This window comes from Thamnophis sirtalis, unplaced genomic scaffold, assembly GCF_051295495.1.
Source record: "Thamnophis sirtalis isolate CommonGarterSnake01/CBP01778 unplaced genomic scaffold, rThaSir2_p1.2 scaffold_14, whole genome shotgun sequence".
Taxonomy (NCBI): Eukaryota; Metazoa; Chordata; class Lepidosauria; order Squamata; family Natricidae; genus Thamnophis; species Thamnophis sirtalis.
In genome coordinates, this window is record NW_028261394.1 from 8,359,851 (window position 1) to 8,373,483 (window position 13,633).

The window sequence follows — 13,633 nt, forward strand, 5'->3', positions numbered from 1 at the left end:
CTGAAGTGTCTCATTAGAAATCCGAGGTCTTGCTCCAGATCGTCTTAAAGGAGCGATCATGTTAAGCCGGCCCGGAGTTTAAAAATAAAAGGAAGTGTCATCCGTATGACAAAAGTGAAAAAGGAGTGTGAACAATGGCACCCAGGAGGATTCCAAAGTAGGATAACAAGTTCCTTTGCTTTGTGCCAAGAGACAAGCTGGGCTGTGGAAATTGGAAGGGTACATTATACTCAGGGAGTTTGGAAGGAGGCTCTTGCATTCAAATGGTCTCAAATGCCTTTGCAAGGTTGTCTGCAGAATATCTGGGGTGGCCATGCTTCAGATTTAAAAGAAATCCTACTGAACTAACGCAATCTGGGCTGGGTTAGGGAACTCTTCAGCTGAAAGTAAGCCCAGCCTTAAGAGAAATGTTAAGTCACTTCCTTGTCCCACCCCCCCACCCCCACCCCCAAATTAACTCTTCTTCTGCTGAATATTAGCAGCTGAGCCAGTGTTTCTTGGCCTCTTTAAGATGCGTGGACTTCAACTCCCAGAATTCCCCAGCCAGCAAGCTGAACCCATGGGAGGAGGAGTGACTATGGGCTTATGATTATTATTTTATTCATATGCTTAAATCTCGCCTTTATTATTTTTATAAGGAACATCCAACAGATCTCCTATTTCCCCCACAACAACAACAAAGGTCGCTCCCAACTCTGTTATTCTATTCTAGCCTATTCTATTCCCTTCCCTTCCCTTCCATTCCATTCCAACTCACTTATTCTATTCTATTCTATTCTCTTCCCTTCCAACTCAACATTTTCAGAACGAGTTTATTTATTTATTTATTTTTACCTCCGCAGCTCGGTAAGCGATGCATTGTAGAATCCAATCAATTGCCGGGGAATAAAGTGTTAGATACAATGGAACCTCCACACACTGGGCCACCAGCTGGTTCTGGACTGTATCCCCTTGAACCTGTGGAGGACATCCAAGGTGAACGGTCACCACAAAGTCCAAAAAGTGGTGGAAAAAGAGGAAGGATTCACTGTTAAAGCCAAAGCATGGGATGCTGGCCTCAAGCAAAACTCTGGGGAAACTGATTGGAGGTGAGAGCATTCAAAGTCATAGAAATTGGAGAATTCCCAATGGGGTCAGTCCATCTACGCTAAAGAAAATGACTGTGGAGATGAGCAAAAGTGACATCTGTTTCTCACCTGTCCTGCTTCCAGGCAGAGCTCCAGGGTGGAATGTAATTAAAGAGAAAGGTAAAGGTTCCCCTCGCACGTATGTGCTAGTTGTTCCCGACTCTAAGGGGCAGTGCTCATCTCCGTTTGAAAGCCGAAGAGCCAGCGCTGTCCAAAGACGTCTCCGTGGTCATGTGGCCACCATGACTAAACAGCGAAGGCGCACGGAACGCTGTTCCCTTCCCACCAAAGGTGGTCCCTATTTTTCTACTTGCATTTTTACATGCTTTCGAACTGCCAGGTTGGCAGAAGCTGGGACAAGGAACGGGGGCTCACTCCGTTACGTGGCGCTAGGGATTTGAACCGCCGACCTTTCTTATCGACAAGCTCAGCATCTTCGCCTTGGTTTTTCTACTTCCAAGATTCTCTAACCTGTCAATAACTACAACCCCTTTCTGTCTGAACTAAGAGGCGGGAAAGAAGCTTATTGAGGAAAGGATCCAGGTGCGGATTCTGCTGCGATAAGGCCGTTTACTTACTTGCTTAAAGGTTAGAAGGAAGTCAAAAAAGTTCTTGTTGAGGCTGTCCTTCAGATGGGGAGCTACTTCCATCCCAACCTGTTTGAGGAACCAAATGAATGAAATCTGTTTGTTTTTTTCTTAATACAGTTCTGCGCATTTTTGTACTTCTTTGAAGGCTTAATAAAAAGGGGTCAGCGCATCAAAGCGGGTTTATTTTGCATATGATAAAGGCAGGAAGATGACTATATGCACCAAGATGGAAGAGTATTCAAATAATGGAGGAATGAATCCTGAAACTGTCCGAATGAGCGTTTTTAAAAAAAAGACTAGAAACCTCTATGGTAGGAGTGTTCAACCTTGACAACTTTAAGACTTGCAGACTTCAACTCCCTCAGCATACCTGGCTGGGTAATTCTAGGAGTTGAAATCCACAGATCTGAAAGTTGCCAAGGTTGGACACCCTGGTTTTATGACCTTTTTGGTTTTTGCTAAAAGAAGAAAAATTTGAAACGATGGTTCATGGACTCAATTTGATAAAATAGTCAATAATTATTTCAATAATTCAATATTTCTATTAATTCAATAATTCTTTTTCTATTGTTCTGTAAAACTAGATTGGTAAGAGAGAGAGAGAAAAATCTTACCCTGCAGAGGTATGCTCTAGCGTAGACAGCCACCAAAGGATCACCAATTCCTCGGATCATGGAAGTCAATCGGGGGAGACATTCCAAAATCCCCCTAAAAAATGTAATTTGAGAAACAGAGTTCGTGCCTGAAGCTGAGGCTCACTTCTGACAGTGAGGTCCTTGGTGCTCTCTGAGCTTGGCTGTTTCTTGCAGATGTTTCATTACCTAACTAGGTAACCTCATCAGTTCCATTCTAACAGCATAACATCTTTTAGTACTGATGAAATTACCTAGTTGGGTAATGAAATGTCTGCCAAAAAAAAAAAACCCACACACACAAGCTCAGAGAGAACTAAGGACCCCTCATTTCAACACTGAGCTACAGATATTCTCTTCTACTGGTATCACTTCTGATAACCTCAAAGGCCTCGCTGGTATGAGCCTTTGCTCACCCATTGCTTCTTGTCCTCGGGTGCTTTGGAGAATAGCTTGACTCCCTCTACTTTGGGGCAGCCCCTGAGATATTGGAAGACTGCTATCATGTCTCCCCTGGTCCTTCTTTTCATTAAACTAGACACACCCAGTTCCTGCAACTGTTCTTCATATGTTTTAGCCTCCAGTCCCCTAATCATCTTTGTTGCACTTCTCTGCACTCTTTCTAGGGTCTCAACATTGCTTCTCTCCTTGATTAGTTTCCACCCATTGCTTCTTGTTCTACCCTCAGGTGCCTTGGAGAATAGCTTGACTCCCTCTTCTTTGTGGCAGCCCCTGAGATATTGGAAGACTGCTATCATGTCTCCCCTGGTCCTTCTTTTCATTCAACTAGACATACCCAGTTCCTGCAACTGTTCTTCATGTGTTTTAGCCTCCTGTCCCCTAATCCTCTTTGTTGTTCTTCTCTGCACTCTTTCTAAAGTCTCCAAATCTTTTTTTGAGAACTCCACAAAAATTAAACATCAAAAACATACCTTCCTATCAGAGTGTTCTTCCCACAAGTTAAAGCTCTAAAGCTAAAGACCCAAGGAGCCTTCTTTGATCAGTGTGCTTAATTTCAGGGACCAATCAATAAAAAAAAGCTCTTTGCATCCCAGACATATGTCTTTCCCTATATTTAATCTCCTACACAAAAGAGACCATCAGCATAAAATGAAATTGTAAAGAGATGATGGAGAAGTCTCAGGCCAGAGTCCCCAATGCCACAAGCACTCCACTTACCTAAATTTACAAGTAGCTCCTTGACTTACAACTGGTCACATCTGAAGTTAGGATGGACCTCCCCAGAGCTAGTTACGACCTCGTTTTGAAATGCTTAACGACACTCCTCTCCCCAGTCATAACATTGCATTTTGAGCACTTGGCTATTTTTTCCTGCAGTTCCCCCCCCCCCCACGGAAACTTGTTTACTTCCAGTTTACATTTAAAAAAATACCCATTGTGTATAATAAAGGTAAAGGTTCCCCTCGCATATATGTGCTAGTCGTTCCCAACTCAAGGGGGCGGTGCTCATCTTTGTTTCAAAGCCAAAGAGCCAGCACTGTCCGAAGCCGTGGTCATGTGGATGGCATGACTCAATGCCAAAGGCGCATGGAACGCTGTTCTCTTCCCACCAAAGGTGGTCCCTATTTTTCTACTTGCATTTTGTACATGCTTTCAAACTGCTAGGTTGGCAGAAGCTGGGACAAGTCACAGGAGCTCACTCCGTTATGTGGCGCTAGGGATTCGAACCAATGAACTGCCAACCTTTGTGATCGACAAACTCACCGCCTTAGACACTCAGGCACCACGTCCCCTTATGTATAAGAGTTTTGTTTAATGACCACCATCAAAAAGCTCATACAATCAAGCGTGGTCACCAGGGTGATCTGCTTAGCCATCGCCATGACTTATAACTCTAGTTTCTAACTCAATTGCGGCCATAACGAGAGGACTACCTCTATTGAATTATCCAATGCTATCAATGCTTACGTTTTGGAAAGAAATTTGTTGCACTTCAGTATCGATGTCTCCACATAACTGGCACAGAGTCAGGGAAAAAAAATAGAGTTCAGAATAAAATTGCACCCTAGCCAAAGAAGCAGATAATATATTTCCAGGATTGTTATAACAGCTTCCTTGTTATCAGCAGTTAAGGTTGCAGGTAAGTTAAAACATTTTTTAAAATGACAGAGTTTGCAAGTACGTAGTTGGCCTAGGCCAGGGGTCAGCAACCTGTGGCTCCAGAGCCGCATGTGGCTCCGGAGCCGCATGTGGCTCTTTCATCCCTCTGCTGCGGCTCCCTGTTGCTCAAAATATGCATCACAATCGCCAATGTGCGACACCCGCAGACACATGATTTAATGAGTTTTTCAACCCCAGTAGGCCAACCATGGTTACATCCGAGAAAAGTTTCAGATGAAAACAGAAGCTTTAATTCAACTAAATATGCTAGTTTTGTGATCGCTCTGGAAATAGCCAGGCATGGGAAGGGATTTGTGACCCCCAATGCTTTCTTTTTGGTGGGAAACGGGTCCAAATGGCTCTTTGAGGGTTTAAGGTTGCCAACTCCTGACCTAGGCCCTTTCTATAATTCTGCCTGCTGGAAGAGGAAAAATTCTCTTGATATTCATACTTAATAATTAGATTTCCCAGATTTTGAGAGATCAATTGATCAGGTTTTATTGCAGAGATCTTACTCCACATTTCAGTAAGAGTTCCCGTGGCTACACTTAGTCAGACAGATAACTAGTACACACTAACTCGTTTATTGCTAACTTGGTTATTGCTTTAAAGGCTGAAGTTTTTCAACCTCAGGAACTTTGAGATGTGTGGATTTCGACAGCTGGCTTGCTTCATCAATTGATTTCTACCGGCCCGATCAGGATCTCTCATTTGGAGATCTCTTGATACCCGATCGGCACATCTTTCTTGTTTCCCTCCTTGGAGAATACACTAATGCCATTTGAAATCTGAGTATAAATCAGGTAATATTTCTTCCATCAAAGTCTTATTCCAATAAGGATACAATCTTGGGATGAGTTCTCGGATGGACGCAATCTTGAAAAACCAGTTTAAGCAGGTTTCTTTGGCGGTATCATTCACACTTTCAGGAGTAAAATTATCTGATGAATTATTTTTTTTTAAAAAAAGAGAAGACTTCGTTAAGAATCCGCTTCCTTGTACTATCTCTCAATTAAATTAGATACGGTATTGTAATCGTACAGATCTGAGAAAATGGCATTCGAGCGCATAAAAATATAGCATCATTAAAAACGCTAATTTTAAAGGTCATTATTTTGAAATTAGATATACCACTACTTTTCGGTTTGTGATGGTTCTTGGCACTTTCCAATTTCATATTTGTGAAGGTTTGATTAATAGTAGTTCAGCATTTAGCAGTGAAATACCATTAAATAGCAATTAATAGCAATAGCAATAGTACTTAGACTTACAGTATGAACCGCTTCACAGTGCTTTTACAGCCAACTCTAAATGGTTTACAAAGTCAGCACATTGCCCCCAACAATCTGGCTCCTCATTTTACAGCCCTCGGAAGGATAGAAGGCTGAGTCAACCATGAGCCAGTCAGGATCAAACTGCTGGCAATGGGCAGAGTTTGCCTGCATTCTAACCAAAGTGTCACCATGGCTTAATAAACTGATTTGTTATTTTACTAATACAGACATTTATTAAAGAGGAGGGAAGTCTACAATGATACGCTCGCTTATTTAAGCATGCAGCCCAGTAAACAAAATGCAACATATTTCTGAATATGATGTCAAAAAAAATCAATTAAAGGCTATATCCCTCCCAGGACAAATAGCAGCAACAAATGGAATATACCAGCATCCGTTTCTCTTTCCTGGAAAAAAAACACCAAACTGAATCCATCAATAAAAACTTAGGTAGGTGTGCGTGTGTGTGTGTGAGAGAGAGAGAGAGAGAGGGAGAGAGAGGGAGGGAGGGGGAGAGAGAGACAGAGAGAGAGAGAGACAGACAGACAGACAGACAGACAGACTGACAGACATGACGGGCTGAGGTGTCCCCTCAGTCATGTTATTATAATCCGTGCACTTGGCAACCATCACACATTTTGTAAAGAATTGTGGCATCCCACAGTCACAAGATTGCCAGTTCTGACAATGAGGAAGCCAGCTAGCAGGGAAGCCTGTAAATGGTGTCTCATTTAATGACTACTGTGATTCATTTAACGAGCTGTGCAAAAAAGTTCGTAAACTGGATGCTGTCACACAATGCCTCTCTTACTGACTGCACTGTTCAACTATTACTTTTTTTGTCCCTATCGTGACTCACTTCTGAACACTGTGGAATGTCTCAAAAGGTGTTTTTTTCAAGAGGCAAGTGGACTTTCTGGGTTTTTCTTTGAAGACATTTCACTTCTCATCCAAGAAGCTTCTTCAGCTCTGACTGGATGGTGGGAATGGAAGGATTTATACTCCTTGCGGACAGTTGGTCATTTGGATCCTTTTAGAGTGTCGTTGAGGCCACTTGGAGGTTTGTCTGTGTCCTCAGGGTCACCTGAGTGGTGCAAATACGATATGGAGTCTTGGAACTCAAGGATAAACCTCCAAGTGGCTTCAAAGGCTCTCTAGGTAAAGGTAAAAGTTCCCCTTGCACTTATGTGCTAGTCATTCCCAACTCTAGGGGGCGGTGCTCAGCTCCGTTTCAAAGCCAAAGAGCCAGCGCTGTCCAAAGACGTCTCCGTGGTCATGTGGCCGGCATGACTCAATGCCGAAGGCGCACGGAACGCTGTTCCCTTCCCACCAAAGGTGGTCCCTGTTTTTCTACTTGGATTTTTTACGTGCTCTCGAACTGCGAGGTTGGCAGAAGCTGGAAGAAGTAACAGGAGCTCACTCCGTTACACAGCGCTAGGGATTCCAACTGCCAAACTGCCGACCTTTCTGATCGGCAAGCTCAGCATCTTAGCCACGGAGCCACCCTTTCAACGACTCTCTAAAACAGTGGTTCTCAACCTGTGGGTCAGGAACCCTTTGGGGGGGATCAAACGACCCTTTCACAGGGGTCGCCGAAGACCATCGGAAAAAAAATACGGAAAAAATAAAATAATTTTATGGTTGGGGGTCACCACAACACGAGGAACTGTATTAAAGGGTCGCGGCATTAGGAAGGATGGGACCCCCTGCTGTAATAAGATGCAAACGACCAGCTCTACCAGCAAGGAATATAAATCCTTCCATTTCCCACCATCCCGTCAGAGCTGAAGAAGGGTCTTGGTTAAATAAAGGATAATGATAATAAAATATATACATGTATGGGTATGATATAAGGGAATTGGATGTAAATGGTAAACAGGGATTTGGAAAGGAGGATTAGAAAATTTTGGTATTAAATATTATGGATGTTTAGCTAGAATAGAATATGAGGATTTAATGTTAATGGAGGATTTTATAAAGAAATAAATGAAATGCCAGTAGGTGGTTATGTATTAAATCTTGGTATATTTTATGATGGACGTTTAAATAATCATAGTCAAATAAAAGTGGAGGTATGATGATGGTAATATAATAAATATCCGAGTTGAGATATTAGAATTAATATGAATTATATTTGATGACGGTGGAAGAGATGCACAAAAGCCTTTTGTAACCAACTGATACACTTTCTACAGTATGTAAAGAAGGAGGATTTGTATGTTTGTTTTGAAAATAAAAATATATTTTTTTAAAAAGAAGCTTCTTGGATGAGAAGCGAAAACGTCTTCCAAGAAAAAACAGAAAGTCCAGTTGCCTCTTGAAAAAGAAAAAGCATCTTTGGGACAACCACGGCTTGGAGGACTGAGAATCTCCACAGACACTCTGTGGATTGATTCTCCTGACCTGCTCTACTTCAACGTCCTGATGCGCTCGTCCACAATATTGGCTTTTACGGGGAAAACCGTATCCCCGGGCGGCTTCAAGATATCCGACCTGGTTCTTGACTGGCCCGGTTTCATCCCGTCGAGTCCTCTGGACCAAGATGTTTCCGTGGTTGTTAGGAGGAAAAGGCCAGCTTTGTTTATTGTCAGGCAAAAGTGGAACAAATGGATTGATGGTGCGGCCTAGGGTGATTTTACCCCCTCTGTATTCCAAGCGCCTCCTTGGCGCATAACGAGAGGAGCAGCAACACTCAATTGCAAGACGCCACCGTTTTGTTATTCCATGGCCGTTCTCTTCAAACACACAGAAATTTTGGGAGAGACTGCAATCTTCTCCCCTTTTCACCAACCTTCCCAACCCCCCGCCTCACCCCACCCCCCCAATCCCTCCCCTTTCCTCTTGCAGCTGGGGACTCTTACATAATCGAGCGCTACGGGGATCCAGATTCTGCAGTTCAAGCATGTATGAACTGCCGAGTTGGTTAAGGACAAGCAAGCCGAAGCCGCTCGACGGAGGACGACGCAACAAGAACAAGAAAGATTAGGAAGGCAACAAAGCGCGAACTAACCCTTCCGCCAAGCCGAACTGATTTCGGGTTGCATAAACATTTCAATGGGGGGGGGGTTAAAAAAGGGGGGGATTTTCAACGCTCTGCATTGAAGAAGCGAAGCTGGCTTCGCCGAGCATTTGGCGTTTTTAGGCGTAAAGCTTCGCTTTTGTTATCAAGGGCACAGCGGAGTCCTTTCCAATTATTTCTGCTGCAGGCCCGTTTTCTTGATGGTATGGGCTCAATCAGAATCCGTTCTCTTTTATCCGAACGGAAAGAATGAGCGCAAGGCATAATGAGCATGTTCTCCTCTCGCAGACAACCGCTGAAGGCACAGCTTGGCCCAAGAAATTCTCTGTGTTTGCTATGCCTGGGATCTCTCGTTCCAGCAAGATTGCAAGAGGGAACCATAGGCTGATCCTAAATGAAGCTTCAGGCAAAGGAAACACATATCCTCAAATTACCCAAACAGGAGCAATAAGCAGAAGCAAAAGATCACAAGGGGGTCTCAAACTATCCTGCGCTTCTAGAGACAGTTTGGTGTAGTGGTTAAGGTGCTGGACTAGAAACTGGGAGACTGCAAGTTCTAGTCTCCATTACGTATGGAAGCCAATTGGGTGACTTGGGGCCAGTCACTCTCTCTCAACTCAACCCAACCCAACTCAACTCACAGTTGCTGTTGGGAAACAAAGGGCAGCAATTTTATACCTTGAGTTGTAACTTGAGTTGTAATTGTGTTTTAATTAGTGACAACAAACACCGAATAAGGAATTTGGGATAATTCCTTATTCGGTGTTTGTTCTCACTAACTAAACCACAATAAGTCAATCAGAGGTCAACAATCCCTATGTGATCTTCCCCAAAGGTTTGCTGAGCCCTTTTCCTCTTAAAATTCAACAGACCTATGATTGGGAAACTCATATCAGCAACAAGACTGTTGGAAACATCCTTAGAATGAACTTTTAGGAAGTTAAAACGTCTGAGATGTTTTGCAACGCCTTTAAAAATCTTTCTCAGCTTGCAACTTATTCATTATTTTTGTACTGCTAATTCTGAACAGTTTGTCTCCAACTGGCCACTGGAGACAAAGATGCCAAGGGGGGGTTGTTATCTCACTTGCTATGGAACAACCTACCTGGCAGTGGGGTGGAATGATCAGTACACATAGAAAAGATCCTTTCATATACCAATTTTCCTGCAATGATAACAATAAGATGGTGAATTGTGCAGCAATTCTAGATGCAAGTTCTGGAAACGAATTATTGGTTATCAAGTATATGGATTAAAATTAAAGGACAGCTAGTTTAGACCTGCTAGCACCAATGATGTTACCTAGTTGGGTCTTAAAATGCCTGCAAGAAAGCAACCGAGCTCAGAGAGCACGAAGGACCCCACAGTCCTTTTCCTCTCCCCCCACTCCACAAACCCCTCTCTCTTCTAGCATTGATGATGTTATCTAGTTGGGCTATGAAACATCTGCAAAAAAACAACTAAGCTCAGAGAGCGCTAATGACCCCACAGTTCAACCCCGATCTAGAAACATTTTCCTCTATTGGCAAAACCTCTGCTGTAAAGTTGTTTTGAAATGAATTAACCCTCATGCTATCTATTCCTTTGGAACTCACAGGAGAAAACAGAGGGTATTATGTTTAAACGACCAAGTATTTTAAGAAATGCGCTGAAAAACTGCTCTCCTATAAATGGGATTAGCTGGATACCCTTTCTAAAATCTTTTGTGGCAGACTCAGGCCACTTCCATCTCCTGCTGTCAGAGGAGAACGGGTTACAAATCTAAATAAAGACTTCTTTTTCTCTGTCTCCTCTCATTCTGATCATGTTGTGCTTTTGGTTTGCTAAATGCACTTTTGGCATTACATCATGCTGCCCTCAAGTGGGATAATGGGCACATCATTTTATCTTGCTTAAACCCAGATTTAAAAGAGGATCTAACCTGTTTTATTAAATTGCAGAATGAGAGAGGCAGATGCTCAAAAACTCCCTCATGTGTTATTATCCAAAAACTGCTTTTAAAATAAGTTGGTGGCGCATATTCTTATTCATATTCTTATTCAAGCATTTATTCTATACGGTAACTTACACAGAACGTCTATAAGGCTGCGTTTCCCAACCTGAGTCATTTTAAGAGGTGTGGACTACAATTCCCAGGATGCCCCAGCTAGCCAGGGGTTAACCACAGCCAACCTTTAACCACAGACCTGAGGTCATAGTTAACACAACAGTTTCCCAAAATGTTCGGAACACCCCTATTTTTAGAAATTCCGGTTGCAGATAGAATTTATAAAATGTGTTAATTTGATCAGTCAATGAAAATTGTAACTATACAAATATTGCTGGCCTTTGACCGTAATAAAGATTTACTTAGTTACTTACTTACTTACTTACTTACTTACTTAACTATACAAAGTAAATATAACAACATATCCTACCTATTATTTTCATAGATTAAGAAAACTGTATGAGTGGTGATTAAGACCGCCTACTGCCAATTACCTCCACGCGACCAATTAGATCACATAGATTAGGCCTCCTCTGAGTTCCATCTGCCAGTCAATGCTGGCTGGCAACTACGCGGAGGAGAGCCTTCTCGGTAGCAGCTCCGACCCAATGGAACGATCTCCCCGTGGAGATTCGTACCCTCACCACCCTCCAGACCTTCCGCACAGCCCTTAAAATCTGGCTATCCCGTCAGGCCTGGGGCTAAAGACTGTAACCCACTCGAATGGTATGAATGTTGTGCTTTTAATTATGTATTGTTTTTACGTGTTAAATGTTTGTTTCCCCCCCCCCCTTGAGTTGTAAGCCGCCCTGAGTCCCCCCAGGGAAAAGGGTGGCATATAAATAAACTTTCATAACTCATAACTCATAACTAATGTCTATAATAGCATAGCCAAAATAGTACGTCTGTGGTTAAGGGTTAAACTGGCTAAGGTTGGAAACACTTTTATAAGGGGTGGGGGACATGTGTATTCAGGAACATCTGTGCATATGTGAAAATAATATCCATAATTATTTCTAGCTACCAGGAATGATAGAAAAAGCCTGCTGCCCAAGGAGAAACAAATGTTTAGAAACCATTCAAAGGTACGAGGGCACTGAAAAAAAGTGACTTATGATCGGTTTTTTAAAATAGAAAGAAAAAAATACAGTACGCTCTATACTCACCAAAGGTATCAAGAATGTCTGTTATTAAGACAAATTTACTGGGATAAAACTGAATCACGGTTGTATCTGAAAGAAGTTTAGAACACTGGGTGGAGAGAAAAAAAGGGAAACAGGAATTAATCCGTGGCGTAATTACACAGAGTGTCATTTCGCTGATTAAAGGGCAGCTCAAAGATAGCCTGTCGGTGGGAGGGCAGAGTTTATCCACACGGATTGCCATGCCAACTCCCCAGCATTCTCTGACTTATTTCCTGGCTGACCCTCCGGCTGCCTATATGGATTTCTTCAGCACTAAATTCCTTCTTAACCCAACAGCGAGGGAATGGAACCTCCGCTAAGCCCCACTGTATGATTTTGTAATATGTTCCAGATGTCATTCCATCAGCAAAAGATAAACATTCCCAATAAAAGCAGGGAAGGAGAAGGTAGAAAAAGAGATGCCAGACTCTCCTCAGACTTCCACAACTGAATACTCCGATGGTGAACCCCTGGGAAGTCTCTTTTCAAACCCTCCCCAACAAGCTTTGCTGGACGAAAATTAACCAGGGAAGAAAGAAAATAAACAGATAGGAAGAGGTTGCTATTTCTACCCATTAGGGTTGTTATTAGTTGGGCTGGACGTCTTCCAAACAGGCCAGTTGTGCTCAATGCTCCGAGAGCAAGAATAACAGGACATCTGGGCCTCCCTGAATATCCCGTTGCAGAGATTGGTGTGTATTTCATATGGCATAACAAAATACAGCATTGGTGCATAAAAACCCACCCCAAAGAAGCCTATCAAATGCATATAAAGGTAAAGGCTTCTCTGTCAGTCGTGCCTGTGTTTAGGGCACGGTGCTCATCTCCGTTTCTTGGCTGGGGGAGCCAGCGTTGTTCCAAGACAATTTCCATGGTCATATGGCCATGCGTGGCTATACGGCAAAGGCGCATGGAGCACTGTTACCTTCCCACTGAAGTGGAACCTATTAATCTACTCCAGGGGGTGGGATTGGAAAATGTTAGCAACCGGTTCTCTGGCAGGTTGCTGGGTGGGCGTGGGCATGGTGGGTGTGGCCTATTCGGCCTCCTGCACCATGGGGGGGGGGGCATTTTCACCGTCCCCAGGCTCCAGAGGCTTTTCCCGAACCTCCAAGGAGGCGAAAACGGTCTCCCCTGGGCTCCGGAGACTCTCCGGAGGCCAGAGATAGGCCCTTTTTCGGACTTTCAGTACTTCCAGTAGGCCCGTTTTTCACCCTCCCCAAACTCCGGAGGATTTCCTCGAGCCTCCAGGACGGAGAAAACGGGCTTCCCCGAGCTACAGAGACCCTTTGGAGGTGGGAAATGGGGCCATTTCTGGATTTCCGGGAGACCCTTTTTTTTCACCCTCCCAGAGCCTCCACGCAGGCCCTGCACTTACCTGGCATGATGAATGGCCCACGTGGAGACTCCTGGGAGGGGAGGGGCCAGCTGGTCCTTGCAGCAACCAGTTGAGCGAACTGGTACGAACCAGCTGAATCCCACCCCTGAATTCTACTCCCATTTACATGCTTTCCAGCTGCTAGGAAAGCGGCAGCTAGGGCAAGGAATGGGAGCTTATCCCGTTACATGCAGCTTGGGTCTTGAACCCGGGCAGTGAGCTCTCCAGCGGATAAGCTCAGGATCCTTAACCGCTGAACCATCGCGCCCTTCTATACAGCAAAATATAAAATACCACAGCAGTGAATTATTTTAAAAACAG

At 43.6% G+C, this 13,633-nt stretch overlaps 1 protein-coding gene across 1 annotated transcript in view; it reads right to left on the reverse strand.

The window, feature by feature from the left end:
* The window catches only part of VPS35L (VPS35 endosomal protein sorting factor like), a 58,980-nt gene that overhangs the window by 37,370 nt on the left and 7,977 nt on the right, over positions 1–13,633 (reverse strand). The window contains exons 8-14 of the mRNA XM_087729519.1: positions 11,917–12,001; positions 9,869–9,928; positions 5,315–5,411; positions 4,279–4,326; positions 2,332–2,425; positions 1,706–1,783; positions 835–957 (exon numbers count right to left, since the gene is read on the reverse strand). Coding sequence (XP_087585645.1) covers positions 835–957; positions 1,706–1,783; positions 2,332–2,425; positions 4,279–4,326; positions 5,315–5,411; positions 9,869–9,928; positions 11,917–12,001 — 585 coding nt within the window. The remainder of the gene's footprint in view (positions 1–834; positions 958–1,705; positions 1,784–2,331; positions 2,426–4,278; positions 4,327–5,314; positions 5,412–9,868; positions 9,929–11,916; positions 12,002–13,633) is intronic.